General features: G+C 38.4%; 1 protein-coding gene across 1 annotated transcript in view; it reads right to left on the bottom strand.

The window, feature by feature from the left end:
- Positions 1–14,748, bottom strand: part of LOC134317133 (metabotropic glutamate receptor 4-like) — a 122,361-nt gene that overhangs the window by 25,210 nt on the left and 82,403 nt on the right. Inside the window, exons 3-5 of the mRNA XM_062997849.1 lie at positions 9,102–9,237; positions 8,825–8,979; positions 7,926–8,066 (exon numbers count right to left, since the gene is read on the bottom strand). Coding sequence (XP_062853919.1) covers positions 7,926–8,066; positions 8,825–8,979; positions 9,102–9,237 — 432 coding nt within the window. The remainder of the gene's footprint in view (positions 1–7,925; positions 8,067–8,824; positions 8,980–9,101; positions 9,238–14,748) is intronic.

Below are 14,748 nucleotides of genomic sequence, written 5' to 3'. Positions count from 1 at the left end.
AGTTAATGCTGGTTCTGATCGAAAGGTGTCAGAATACACAGTGCATCACAGTTTGTTGTGTATGGGCCAGCAAAAGGGGGACCAACACAGTATTAGGAATCGGTGATCGGTGTAGTGGATCAGTTAAAACACTGGATTTTTTTCAGTCTACTTTTTCATGCAAATAAAGATTTTAAAAAATGTAACAAATTACAAGTTTTTGTTTTTATTTCGGTTTAGAAAATGTCCCAAACTTTTCAGAAATTTCCGGTTTGTAAAACACTCTTTCAAATATTAGAATTGTTGTCCTGTGCAATTACATATTATCTATAATGTACATTGTATGGTGCAATAGAGGATCAATCATCAAGTAAACGCCACAGTAATACACTCCTCAACCTTTGTTTCACCTTGTCCACAAACACACAGTCTCATCTTGAATCAGAGCACGTCCAAACGCACTTCACTAGCTAAAGGCTTTTGGCCATTAGAGTAATCTGCTCACATTAAAAGAGGCATCACAGAGAGGTTTCGGGAACTCGTGGTGTCACAAGCAGTGACAGAGTAGCACACTCCTTACCTTTAGCACCGTTTACTACTTTAAAGAGCCAAGTATGTTTACTTTAAAGGCACGGCTTCCTCTGACGATGTTATCTCTGTGTGCAAAATAAATAAATAAAATAGTAGATTCCACAAAGGTAAATTCCACACTTTGTAGTTCTACAATTACTGACTGTAGTCCATATATTTCTCTGCATACTTTTTTTTCCCTGCTTTCACCCTGTTCTTCAAAGGTCAGGACCCCCACAGGACCACCACAGAGCAGGTATTATTTCCAGAGCAGGTTTTATATCCAGCCAACAGCGCCCTGTGGGCAGCATCCTGTGACCACTGATGAAGTTCTAGAAGATGACCAACTCAAACAGCAGCAATAGATGAGCGATCGTCTCTGACTTTACATCTACAAGGTGGACCAACTAGGTAGGAGTGTCTAATAGAGTGGACAGTGAGTGGACACAGTATTTAAAAACTCCAGCAGCGCTGCTTCGTCTTATCCACTCATATCAGCACAACACACACTAACACACCACCACCATGTCAGTGTCACTGCAGTGCTGAGAATGAGAATGAGAGCATGAAAGGGGGCTAACAAAGCATGTAGAGAAACAGATGGACTACAGTCAGTAATTGTAGAACTACAAAGTGCTTCTATTTGGTAAGTGAAGCCAATAAAATGGACAGTGTGTGTAGAAACAAGGAGGTGGTTTTAATGTTATGGCTGATCGGTATATATGAGAGCAGCAAAAATAAATAAAGAAACCTAAAAAAAACTGAAAAATTTTTAGTTTAAAGTAAGCACAGCATTATGAACTTTACTTTGTATACTGGGAACACAGTCCAGCACACTACAGTCAACTGTTTGTATAAACCTTCTCATTATTTTTAGGTTTAGATGTTTCAGTTACACCCTTTGCTAAAAGGTGTTTATTTATTGTATATGACACCTGTTAGCAAAGGATGTGTAACATCCTCTCCGGTCTCCCCTGAGTGCTGTCGTTTTCACGGCATGTGTTGTTTGTTTTCAGCTCCTGTCTCCCTCACCAGGTCTACGCCTCTTGTCTGTGATTAGCTCACGATGTCTTTGTCTACACCTGTTTCCCACTGTGTCTCTGATTAGTCTGAGTATTTATACCACTTGTGTTTCCGGATGTGACTGAAACATAAAACTTAATAATTAGAAGAAGTTTTCTTATGTTTTTGGCCATTTAGAGTATAGTGTTATAAAATGTTTGGTCATTTGATAAGGGGTTTTGCATATAACTATAATTTAAAGACATAGATTTGTATTATTTATAGTGCTCTCCTAATAATGGGCCAAGCCCATGTGGGGCGGTGCAGGTACTTTCTGTGTGGAGTTTGCATGTTCTCCCTGTGTCCGTGTGGGTTTCCTCCGGGTGCTCCGGTTTTCTCCCACAGTCCAAAGACATGCAAGTGAGGTGAATTGGAGATACTAAATTGTCCATGACTGTGTTTGATATAACCTTGTGAACTAAAGAACCTTGTGTAATGAGTAACTACCGTTCCTGTCATGAATGTAACGAAAGTGTAAAACATGACGTTAAAATCCAAATAAACAAACAAACAAACAATGGGCCAAGCCATCAAGTCTGACTTTATTGTTTTGTCAGGTTTGGTTTAATAGACCACTGAAGTCGTGCGTCATTCTGTAGTCCTCGTTATGCCCATATTTGGAGAACCGGGTCTAAGCCTGATTTCCTATGGCAAAAATGAACGGGGTTTTCAAAGAATCGGCTCTAACGCATCCTGTGCTAAATAAACATGTTCAGAACCCTGTACGTTTTGTCCTGTGTAAATTTTTCTCCTGTACATCACTGGATCCTCTGAATTACGAGGATGTTAAAGGGTCGTAATACTAATAATGCTACACGAAAGGTAATGCTACTGCGCATTAATTAGACGTCACTGAACTACACCAAAGCAAGGTGTACTATGGTGGTCGTATCGCTTTGTGGTTTGTCCTCCTTTTTCTACTACTACTACTAAAAATATAAACTAAAACTTGTGAATATCACTCCACTGTTACACTGGTGAATCACGCTGCTTCGTGCGGTTATTTAAGAGGATTCCAGTCTAGTGACGTCAATTCAGTGCACAGTAGCATTAGCTTACATGTAGCAATATTCATATTTTGACTCTTTAACGACTGATGATAGACAGAAGAATCTTCATTAGAAAACAAAACAGAACAGCTTTGGAAATTTTTTTATGACTACGGGATGAGAGAGAGGCAATTTTCCCATTCAAAATTTCTCTTAGACCCAGGAAATATGGGCATAACAACATGGCGTGGACTACAAAATGATGACACGACTTCAGTGGTCTATTTGACACCACAGCCAATAACAACAGTATTTTTACCACTGAAAACATCTGCTCAGATTAGTTCAGATTGAATGATTAACAAACTTATCAGCATCTGAATTACAACATTGAATGAATTATTTTGTCAGCGGACATGCCTGCGTCCAAATGAAACAGCTTAATTGATCAATCCATTAACTTTTGGCTGGAGAAGAGAAGTAATCAGAACGGCCATCATGTGGAAAATTAACAGAGCATATTGACCGATTTAGAAACTGTGTGCATTACATAAGCCATTAAATCTTTTGTTATAAGAAGGTAATTGTTCTTTTGGAAATAATTCAGGCACTACAGCTGGGAGGCTTTTGTCTCTGACCTAAATGTAATCTCTTAGGAGAGGTAAAGCAATACATCATGCCTACAGACAGATTTACTGGACCTGGGCGTGCTTTTATCCTGTTACCAAAAAAGAACTTCAGTATCTACAAATACACAAAGTTTTACTGTATAACGCTGCATTGTGTGTATGAACAATACAGCATTTTTCATCTGGCTAACAAGATACTGAACATGTTACTGTACCCAAGCAACATATACAGAGCATTTAGTACGTTACATAAATGAATCCTAAGTAAGATGTGTAACGGGAGTTGTTAATAGAAGGGAAAGGTGTTTGTGGTTCAATGTAAAAACTAAATAGAGCACAGACCCTGCTGACATGAGCACAGCAACCTAACTGACTAATAAGATTAATATACACCGATCAGGCATAACATTAAAACCACCCCCTTGTTTCTACACACATTGTCCAGTTTATCAGCTTCACTTACCATATAAAAGCACTTTGTAGTTCTACAATTACTGAATGTAGTCCATCTATTTCTCTGCATGCTTTGTTAGCCCCATTTCATGCTGTTCTTCAATGGTCGGGACTCTCCCAGGACCACTACATTACACACTACATGTAACACTACATAGGTATTATTTAGGTGGTGGGTCATTTTCAGCACTGCAGTGACACTGACATGGTGGTGGTGTGTTAGTGTGTGTTGTACTGGTATGAATGGATCAGACACAGCAATGCTGTCACTGCTGGACTGAGAATAGTCCACCAACCATAAATATCCAGCCAACAGTGCCCCATAGGCAGCATCCTGTGACCACTGATGAAGGTCTAGAAGATGACCAACTCAAACAACAGCAATAGATGAGCGATCATCTCTGACTTTACATCTACAAGGTGAACCAACTAGGTAGGAGTGTCTAATAGAGTGGACAGTGAGTGGAGACAGTATTTAAAAAGTCCAGCAGCGCTGCTGTATCTGATCCACTCATACCAGTACAACACACTAACACACCACCACCATGTCAGTGTCACTGCAGTGCTGAAAATGATCCACCACCTAAATAATACCTGCTCTGTGGGGGTCCTGACCATTGAAAAACAGGGTGAAAGCAGGCTAAAAGGGTATGTAGAGAAACAGATGGACTACAGTCAGTAATTGTAGAAGTACAAAGTGCTTCTATATGGTAACTGGAGCTGAAAAAATAGAAAGTGAGTGTGGAAACAAGAAGGTGGTTTTAATGTTATGGCTGATCGGTGTATCTGCAAATGTATTAACCTAAATAATTTAGCATAGATCTATGTTTGGAGTAGATGGTTTTTAAATTATTTCATTATTATTATTTTAAGAATAAACAGCTGAACTCAAAGAATGTTTCATCACCTGTTCTTTTTCTGTGACTGTTAGATTTTGAATCTCACTCATTTTCGGTCTCGTCATTTGTTTCACACCTGTTTTCTGGTTTTCTTGATTATGTTCAATGGTTACACCTGTGCCTTGTTTTTCTGCCTTGATTAGACTTGTTATGTTCAGTACGTTTCTGTTCACAGACAAGTGTGTGTTATCAGTTGCCACCCGGACAGCAACAGCCATAACCCACGACTATGATTCTGTTCTAGCCTTGTTAATTACGTTTGGGCCTTGTTTTACTACGCTTTGCCCTTGACCTTGATTCCAAATCTCACTTGTCTTTACTTTTGCTATTCACTTATAAATAAAACCAACCTGCACTGGCATCCTGTTTTTGACTCCTGCGTCGTCAGTGACACTGACTTAACAATTTTAATACATATTTATTACTCCATACATGTCCAAAGCAGGAGTACTGTCTGGTTTTGTTGATTATGTTAAATGGTTACATCTGTACCTAGTTCCTCCGCCTTGTTTACCCTTGTTTTGTTCAGTATATAACCCAGTATGTAACGTTTCTGTTTAATTCTGTTCTAGCCTTGTTAACTACGGTTGGGCCTTGTTTAACCATGCTTTGTCCTTGATCTTGATTCCAGATCTTAAAGTGTAAAACATGACATTAAAATCCTAATAAATAAATACCGTCCTAAAGAAATGATTTATTGTGGAAATAAAATAATATATCCTGGGTCAATTTCTGGTTCTACTTCTATTCTTGTAGTTGTGTGGTGATCCACCTTGTGCTTTCTTTAGCAAGACGTGTTACAACCCCATTACAGTTACTAACTCACCTGCAGTATCAAATTCATTTTGTCTATATTTACAAAACACAATCCAGTAGGTCAGCCAGCACAATGAAAGTAATTTCTTTTCACTTTACATCATTGCTCAAGTGAATTAACAAATCAAAGATTCTTTCTTTTATTACATTTTACAAACTGTCTCATGATTACCTATTAAACCAAGGAAGGTCCTTCCGGTCAGTGCTGTTAGACAAAACAGTTTGTAAAACATAATTTAATTTCATTTAAGAACAAAGTTATTTAACAGGCATTTAAGTATTTCTACAAATATATATATTTTATAGTTTGCATGTTCTCCCAGTGTCTGTGTGGGTTTCCTCCAGGAGCTTTGGTTTCCTCCCACAGTCCAAAGATATGTAAGTGAGGTGTATTGGAGATATAAAATTGTCCCGGACTGTGTTTGACATTAAACTAGTGTAACCAGTAATTACCTGTCCTGTTATGAATGTAATAAAAGTGTCAAACATAACGTTAAAATCCTAATAAATAAATAAATATTAGCTATTTGTAAGTAAGTATAGGAGCCAATTCTGGTAACTGTTAAACATTTCATTACTCTAGTTTAAGTAAACAACAGTCCAAAAACACAAATCTGCTAAACCCTGTTAGAACCAAAAATATTTTTTATATGAAAAATAACCAGTAAGAAACTAACGAGTGATAAAAAACATGAGAAACACAAGTGCTTATCAGACACTAAATAATCCCCACACCTTTTAGGATGCTGATCTATGGATACAATAATTTAAAAGAATAATTCATTATTATGTCTGTCAAAAATCAAATGTGGTGTTTTACACTATGGCCACTATACCAACAGTGATGAATGTGATAGTGCAGAAAGTGCTTTGCTGCATCAGAATCTAAAAATGTAAGATTATCTGTCCACACAAAGGTATACAGTTTATTTACACACTTTGTATGCAACATAGATTTTAAACGCTTGGTCCATACCAAGAATCAATTCTGGTTTGGCAAAAGGAGGGCATCACAAAATGACTCACAAAGACACAGTCCCTTCAAAACCCAATACGAGTGTGCAGCTGTTTTATATAATAATTAAGTTAGTAGTTAGTTTTTGCTGTCTCAGAAGTCATCAAGTTTTATCAAATACTGAATTTAAGTTATATACAGTTTTTAAGGCAAATCAGAGCTTGGTTGCCAGGACTGAACACTGCAGAACACTGTGCAAGTGTAAAAATGCTCTAACAAAGTGTGTATTTTAGAGTAAAATTTATAGAGGTTATAAAAGCTCTATGCTGTTTTATTTTACTGTATTGTAATTAGCAGGTCACAGTTGAAGACAGTAGCAGGCACGATCAGCGTGATAAGTTACACTGTCAGTAAATTAGACGTTTATTTCAGATGCGTTTTCAGCTCAGACCTCTCATTTTGTTGCACCTTCTCACCTTCCTGCTTTGTGTGTTGTTGTGGTGTGTGCTGCAGTGAAAAGGATTTTTGCTCAGCTTTAGTAAAGTGCAGAGGGAAATGGTGGAGTGGATGTATGACTAATTATACCTCTGTGTAAAGACCAGCTTTGTTTCTTAGAAGAGTAATTAAAAGAGTGAGCCAAATCGAGTTAGCATATACACTTGTGCACTATACTGTATTATTAATACGCTCTCCTCTCTCTCTAGAACAATGCGTTGTTGTATTTTATTGCCAGTGCAACAATGCATTGTTGTATGCATTGTTGTACAGTGGTACCTTGAAGCTCAACGTCATTTGATTCTGAGTGTGGCGTCGAGTTTAAAAGGCGTTGAGTTTTAAGATATTTTTTCCCATAATGAAGTATGGGAAACCTGTTATGCGTTCCGTGGTCCCGTGAAACTGCTTGTGTTTGACACTTATTAAAACAGTTAAATACTATAAAACCTGCTTTTTACCTTTACTTTTTATTGTTTCCTTATGCTTCTTAATCATGTAGATGCTTGCTCTTGTAATACCATATTCAGTTTAGTAAAGGCTCATTCACATGAGACGTGGCAAAATAGCTTTTGCACTGGCACAAAGCCTAACGTGACTTATTATACTAAAACAACGAGTGAGGAATTTCATTAGTGGAGAGAACTTATGAGCAGTAATAATTAAGAGAAGTTTAGTGTTTCTATGTCGTCCTTTAAATACATTGTCACATTAAGCTTTTTTTAAACAATAAGCATCTCAGAAAAGCTGAGGTGGAAAATCCAGCTTAACACAGATACATGTGCAGCTTTCAAAGTAAATCTGAAAGTTATTCCACACAAATGCAGATTCGTCTCATATCTGAACTTTAATGCCAAGCCAACTTTCAAGCCAAGCACTAAACAAAGAGGCTGTTCACTGTTAATTTGAAATTATAACTATAATACATTTTTTGTTAAAGAGCTGAACATGTTGAGTTTAAGGGTACAGATTTCTTCACAAAGGGCATCAAGTTTCAAAGACTTTGAGTTTAGGACACGTCATGTTACAAGGTACCACTGTATTTCATCACCAAACAATGATTACCTGTACTTGTACTTACTTGTGCATTTTTTAACGCCCGTCCCTTTCTTGAAGGCATGACGATTGAGCTTGCAGTTAAAATTGTTCTCCCAGAATTCAGCAAACCAGACATTTCTTCTGTTGTTCTCCAGTGTTCTGCTAATGAAGAAATGATCAAACCCTAGAACCAGAAAGATCAGATCAATCAATTACATTTTAGAACTGGCAGGTGTTAATGTGACATGCTGAGTTTCGTACTACATATTTTTTTATACACCACACTAGGTCTAGGCGGTATGAAAATTTGTATCACAGTACATTTTTAAGATTCTGATGGTTTAAAGGTATATCATGGTATGTTTTATCTTTGTATTACTTTTGTAGGACTTTTTATATGTCTGTGGCATATAGCTTGAATAGGTGGATTATTACTGCGCTCCACCGTATGCTTTTTTGCAACAGGTGTAGCTCGACAAAACATACAGTATATCATATTCCGGTCTGTGTTGGAAAACCAAAAAAACTTCTAAACTGCCGACACAGCTCATTTCATTGGCAGGTTCTTTTGATGCATCTTTGGTCTCCCTCTTTTCATCCCCCATCTGTTTTCTATTTTTGATTCATTTTATTTTTTACCATATTGAATAAACCTCTCTTAGCTGTTGCTTTAACGCTACCTGGCTAACTAGTGAGCTGAACCTAATCTGCACAGCGCTCAATATTATATGATTTGTTGCCTATTAAAACCTACAGCTGTTACATTAATTATGCAACAGTATAACAGTATATGAAAAATCTATACTGTAGCCGGTACACAGAATGAACCGACAAACCGCCCAGCACTACATCACACTTTGTAACATTTATTTAAATTACAGAGGTTTGTAGAACAGATTGTTTAGAACTTTGTACTGCTTTTAATTAGAACGTTTTGTCTACCTCTGATTGACTGACGTTTGGGTAGGATAGTAATCGCCCCCTCTGCCATCTCCTCCTGGTGAAGCACGGGGGTGATCTTAGAGCCCCAGCTGTCTGATCCCACCCAAATAAAGTGGCCTGTTTGATTGGCTTTCTTTGCAGCCTGCAGTAGTCGCCTTAAAAGAACAAGAAGAGAAAGAGCTAATAGTAACACTGACAATAGCAATATTATACTTTATACTTAAAATGCATTACTATGTAATATTTATATTGTCAGTTACAGATGCTAGATACTTACTTTATATCATCTTCATTCGCAAAAATAATAATCACCCTGGCATTGGACTTTTCTTTGAGGTTGTGAATAATTTTGTCGAACTCTCCTGGTTTCGGCTCACGAGGGATTTTTACTGACTGTGAGATGCACACAGTTCCTGCAAAATGTACAGAAAAGCACTGAGACAGGAAGACAGGAAGATATCCAACTGTTTGATAAATAGGATCCTAAATAAATGAACAATGAAGTCAGACTACAAAAAACTACATTTAAAAAAATGAAAGTAAGGCAGACAGAAGTGAGAGATATGCTGGTATAACAGTAGAAATCACACTGACATTATTTAAAATATAGTACATTTTACCATCTCTTGTATCATACGCTCAAAGTGTAATTTGTATAATGTATTATACATTATATAATATATACAACCCCAAATCAGCTTGCAACACATTTTTAAAAAGTTGGGACAGGACAAGGGATTTGCATATTTCTTCTCTACAGTGCATAATATTATTAAGCGATTCAAGAAATCGGGAGGAATTTCGGTGCGTAAAGGCCAAGGGTGCAAGCTTAAGCTGAACACTCGTGATCTTCGATCCCTCAGACGGCACTGCATCAAGAACCGCCACTCAACACTAGCTGATATAACCACATGGGTGAGGGATTACTTTAGCAAACCTTTGTCAAGCACTACAATACAGAGTTACATGCACAAATATCACTTAAAACTTTACTGTGCAAAAAAGAAGCTTTATGTTAACCATGTCCAGAAGCGGCGTCGACTTCTCTGGGCTCAGAGGCATCTAGGATGGACCATCACACAGTGGAAACGTGTACTGTGGTCAGATGAATCAGCATTCCAGGTCTTTTTTGGAAAAAAATGGACGCTGTGTACTCCGGACCAAAGACGAAAAGGACCATCCAGACTGTAATCAGTGACAAGTCCAAAAGCCAGGGTCTGTCATGGTATGGGGCGGTGTCAGTGCCCTCGGCAAAGGTCATTTACACTTCTGTGATGCAGCATTAATGCAGAAAAGTACATTGTGATCTTAGAGCAACAAGACAATGCAAAACCACATGCTGCACACATTACAAAGGCATGGCTGCGGAAGAAGAGGGTACGGGTACTGGACTGGCCTGCCTGCAGTCCTGACCTGTCCACGAGAATGTGTGGAGAATTGGACACGAAAAATGCAACAACGACGACCCCGTACTTCCAACTATGAGACAAAATAAAAGCTGAATCTAAATCACTTGGTCTCCTCGGTGCCAAAACGTCTTTTAAGTGTGGTGAAAAGGAATGGCAACATTACAAAGTGGTAAATGCTTTACTGTCCCAACTTTTTTTGGAATGTGTTGCAGGCCTGAAATGCAGGAATGGATGTTTATTAATAAATGAAATGAAGTTGAGCAGATAAAACATGAAATATCTCAGGTTCATCCTGTCTGCAATCAAATAAAAGTCAAAGTAAATGTAAGAAGTAAATGTGTTTTTTATTATTTGCATTTTCCATGCTGTCCCAACTTTTTCTGGTTTGGGGTTGTACTTTAACAGTAATATAATATTTATTCATTTTGTATTTTTGTCCACTGATATCAAAAGTATGTGCTGTAGGTTAACTGTACGTTTATTAATGTTTATTATAATCATGATGTTTGAATGTTTTCATTTAGATTTCTTCTGAATTCTACACTTTTTAGACAGACCACAGTAGCTGCTCTATAAAAATAAAAAATGTAAATAAAAAATAAATAAATAAAGTATTTCTCTGAGAACCTATTATGTGCTTGCATTGCTTCAGTGGGTTTCCTAATTATTCAGTATATCTTCTGCTCTTTGTTCTGTTACCTAATGATTAGATTTCATGGCAGGGAGATACATTATTTAAAAGCCCTGTTCACCCTTAAAGTGATGGGAATTAAATCTACTTTAATTAAATGTAAAATATTCTCATATAATTTGTTTGCATTAAAAACACTCATACAGTACCAACTATTATTCTAATGTTACCACACAAAAATCAAAAACACAAATAATAATATAAGCAAAACATTAAGTCATGAAAAGTCATTAGTATGTCATACAGGAGCTTAATACTTCATTCATAATACTTCTGTGATTAAGAGATTTCAGGTCTTGATTCCTCATAAAATATTCATACAACCCCAAAACATGTTTTCACTTTGTCATTATGGGTAATTACCTAGACTGATAAGATAAGTAAAACTGACAGTTCAAAAGCAAATCCACAATGTAATAAAGTGCACAAAAAGTCAAGGAGTCCATTATTCATGCCAGATCAACCAAACTTAAAAATTCTAGTCAACTTGGCCGCTCAGGTGGCGCAGCAGTAAGACACACTAGCACACCGGAGCTGGGATTTTGAATACATCGTATCGAATCTCAGCTCTGCCATCCGGCTGGGCTGGGCGGCTGTATGAACAACGATTGGCTGTTGTTCATAGGTTAGGACAAGCCGGATAGGGACTCCTCTTAACTGAGCGAATTACGACCTCTGCTGGCTGATTGATCGATCAGCATATGAACTCGCCTCGTGCAGGTGGAAAGATGCAGGCGGCTACTGCACACGTGTCGGAGGGAGCGTGTGACAGTCTCGCTCTCCTCAATCGGGGTGGTGGTAAGCTCCAGTGGAGAGGAAGCATAACACAATTGGGTAAAAATTAGGCGCACTAAAAATCGGAAGAAAAAGCCTTAAAAAAACACAGTATAATCAGTTTAACTGTCAGGAGGCTTTTTTCTATTCTTTCTATTAATGCATTTTTTCTCTTTTTATTAGTCTTCCACTGCTGGGGATCCAGATTGTGCTTGAGGAGGGTATATTTGCCTGCACCATGACCCTTCTGACGCTTGCGCAGTCCTCAACCCCTTCTTTTTCGCCTGTGCTTCGGATGACTCGCTCATGAAGCTCATCCACTTCTGCACAGGCACCTCGGTTTGCTAACCAGGGTCCTTACACAGCATTTAGAGACTCTACCCACTTAGTCCGGCCTTTTCTCACCCAGCAGACCAGCAAACTCTGTGGCCAATTTTGTCTGCTGCAGGCACTGCCGATGGCGCCCAGCCGACTGGTAGCAGAGCTGAAATTAGAACCAGGGTGTTCAGAATCTAAGGACTGGTGTGCTAGTGGAATAACCAGCTGCACCACCTGGGCACATTTAGAGTGATTCTCTTTTGAAGCTGTTGCCATACATTATAAGGCCAAAAGTGTCAACCTGTCAAATTATTAAAATAGAGTGATCTCTACATGATCTTTTCAGCTATAAAAGCAGTCACTCTTCTGAGATGGCTTCTCACAAGACTTTAAAGTATGCCTGTGGGAATTTGTGCCCATTCAGTCACAAGAGAATTTGTATATCTGACTACTGGTGTTGGCCAATAGAGCTTTAATTGATGTTCCATTTGATGTTTATTCCAAAGCTGTTTAGCAGTGATGAGGTCAGAGCTCTGTTCAGGTCACAGGAGCTTCTTTAAACCAAGCTTTTCTTCATGTCTTTATACAATTATTTTGTGCGAAGGGGCACAGTCATGCTGGAAAAGAAACAGGTCTTCCCTAAACTGTTGCTGCAAAGTTGAAAGCATATAATTTCATTTATATGACTGATTTATTACACCTGGTAGAAACTGTTGTGGCTGGAACACATGAATTTAAAAATTAAAAGGTGTCTTAATACTTTTATCCACAGTCAAATTAAAACTGGTATTAACACCGATCGGCCATACCATTAAAACCACCTCCTTGTTTCTACACACATTGTCCATTTTATCAGCTCCACTTACCATATAGGAGCACTTTGCAGTTCTACAATTACTGACTGTAGTCCATCTGTTTCTCTGCATGCTTTGTTAGCCCCCTTTCATGCTGTTCTTCAATGGTCAGGACTCTCCCAGGACCACTACAGAGCAGGTATTATTTAGGTGGTGGATCATTCTCAGCACTGCAGTGACACTGACATGGTGGTGGTGTGTTAGTGTGTGTTGTGCTGGTATGAGTGGATAAGACACAGCAATGCTGAAGGAGTTTTTAAACACCTCACTGTCACTGCTGGACTGAGAATAGTCCACCAACCAAAATTATCCAGCCAACAGCGCCCCGTGGGCAGCGTCCTGTGACCACTAATGAAGATCTAGAAGATGACCAACTCAAACAGCAGCAATAGACGAGCGATCGTCTCTAACTCTAACTGGACCAACTAGGTAAGAGTGTCTAATAGAGTGGACAGTGAGTGGAGAAAGTATTTGAAAACTCCAGCAGCGCTGCTGTGTCTGATCCACTCATACCAGCACAACACCCACTAACACACCACCACCATGTCAGTGTCACTGCAGTGCTGAGAATCATCCACCACCTAAATAATACCTACTCTGAACATTGAAGAACAGCATGAAAGGGGGCTAACAAAGCATGTAGAGAAATAGATGGACTACAGTCAGTAATTGTAGAACTACAAAGTGCTCCAATATGGTAAGTGGAGCTGATAAAATGGACAGTGAGTGTAGAAACAAGGAGGTATTAATAATAATGCGTAAATAATTTTAATAGGCAAATATTCAGCATATCTGTGTCCCTTCAAATCATTCGAGCGCTGTCGCATTATACATCGCAACATATCAGCGTCTTCATTACCAGCCTGGAGAGCTGGATGACTGCTGCTAATTCTTTACCACCTGCAGATATAAAGACGCCAGCATTTAGAGCACATTTAGCATTTAGAGCCTCTAGAGTTTTTGCACGTAATGAATTCTGATCTCAGTTTGGAGGTAAACTTGTGAATGCTGGGCATGTTCTCATCTTTTAGCAAATAGCCATGTCAACTCAGCATTCACGACTATCAGCCTATCTTAGCAACTCAAAGTCTTTACAGCCACCTTTAGAAATCTTCAATTCTATATGTCCAGCCATGTCACATTTGCTCAGCACATGATAAATCTGGTGCATTACAGGAACCATGAAGCTATATTAAATATTGAGAGGGGGGGCAGTGAGGTAAAGGAGTGACAGCTTTTACTGCTACAGCTGATGCATTCAAATTGATTAAAAAGAGTCATTTTCTCAAGCAACTAAGTGCTCAAATCTTTCAAGTGCCTCCATCCAACAGTCTGGAATGCCACTTAGTTTGGGGGAGGGTGTGCCAGTGCCTGCTCTGCTTTTATTCTGGTCTAAATACAGCCACACACATTATATTATTTTTCTTTATTCTTGTTTAAATTACACTTGTACCCCACGTGTATCTCTGTTGGAAGAATCTAACTGATATATTTATTTATTTATTAGGATTTTAAGGATTTAAACATGTTTTACACACTTTGTTTAGTTAATGATTGATTACACAAGATTCATCAGTTCAAGTCTTTAATGTCAAACACAGTCATGAACAATTTTGTATCTTCAATTTACATCACTTGCATGTCTTTAGACTGTGGTGTAGTGGGTAGAGCTTGGGGCTATCAACTGAAAGATTGAGAGTTCAAATTTCAGCTCTGCCATGCAGCCACTGTTGAGCCCTTGAGCAACGAAGGCTGACCCTGTGCTCTGACCCCAGCTTCCAAACTGGGATATGCAAATAAATAATTTTGTTGTACTGTACATATGTATATGTATATATGACAAATAAATGCATTCTATTCTAGGCATTCTATTCTATT

Source organism: Trichomycterus rosablanca, chromosome 6, assembly GCF_030014385.1.
Source record: "Trichomycterus rosablanca isolate fTriRos1 chromosome 6, fTriRos1.hap1, whole genome shotgun sequence".
Classification (NCBI taxonomy): domain Eukaryota; kingdom Metazoa; phylum Chordata; class Actinopteri; order Siluriformes; family Trichomycteridae; genus Trichomycterus; species Trichomycterus rosablanca.
The sequence above is the reverse complement of the archived record's forward strand: the minus strand, read 5'-3'. Positions and strand labels throughout refer to the sequence as shown.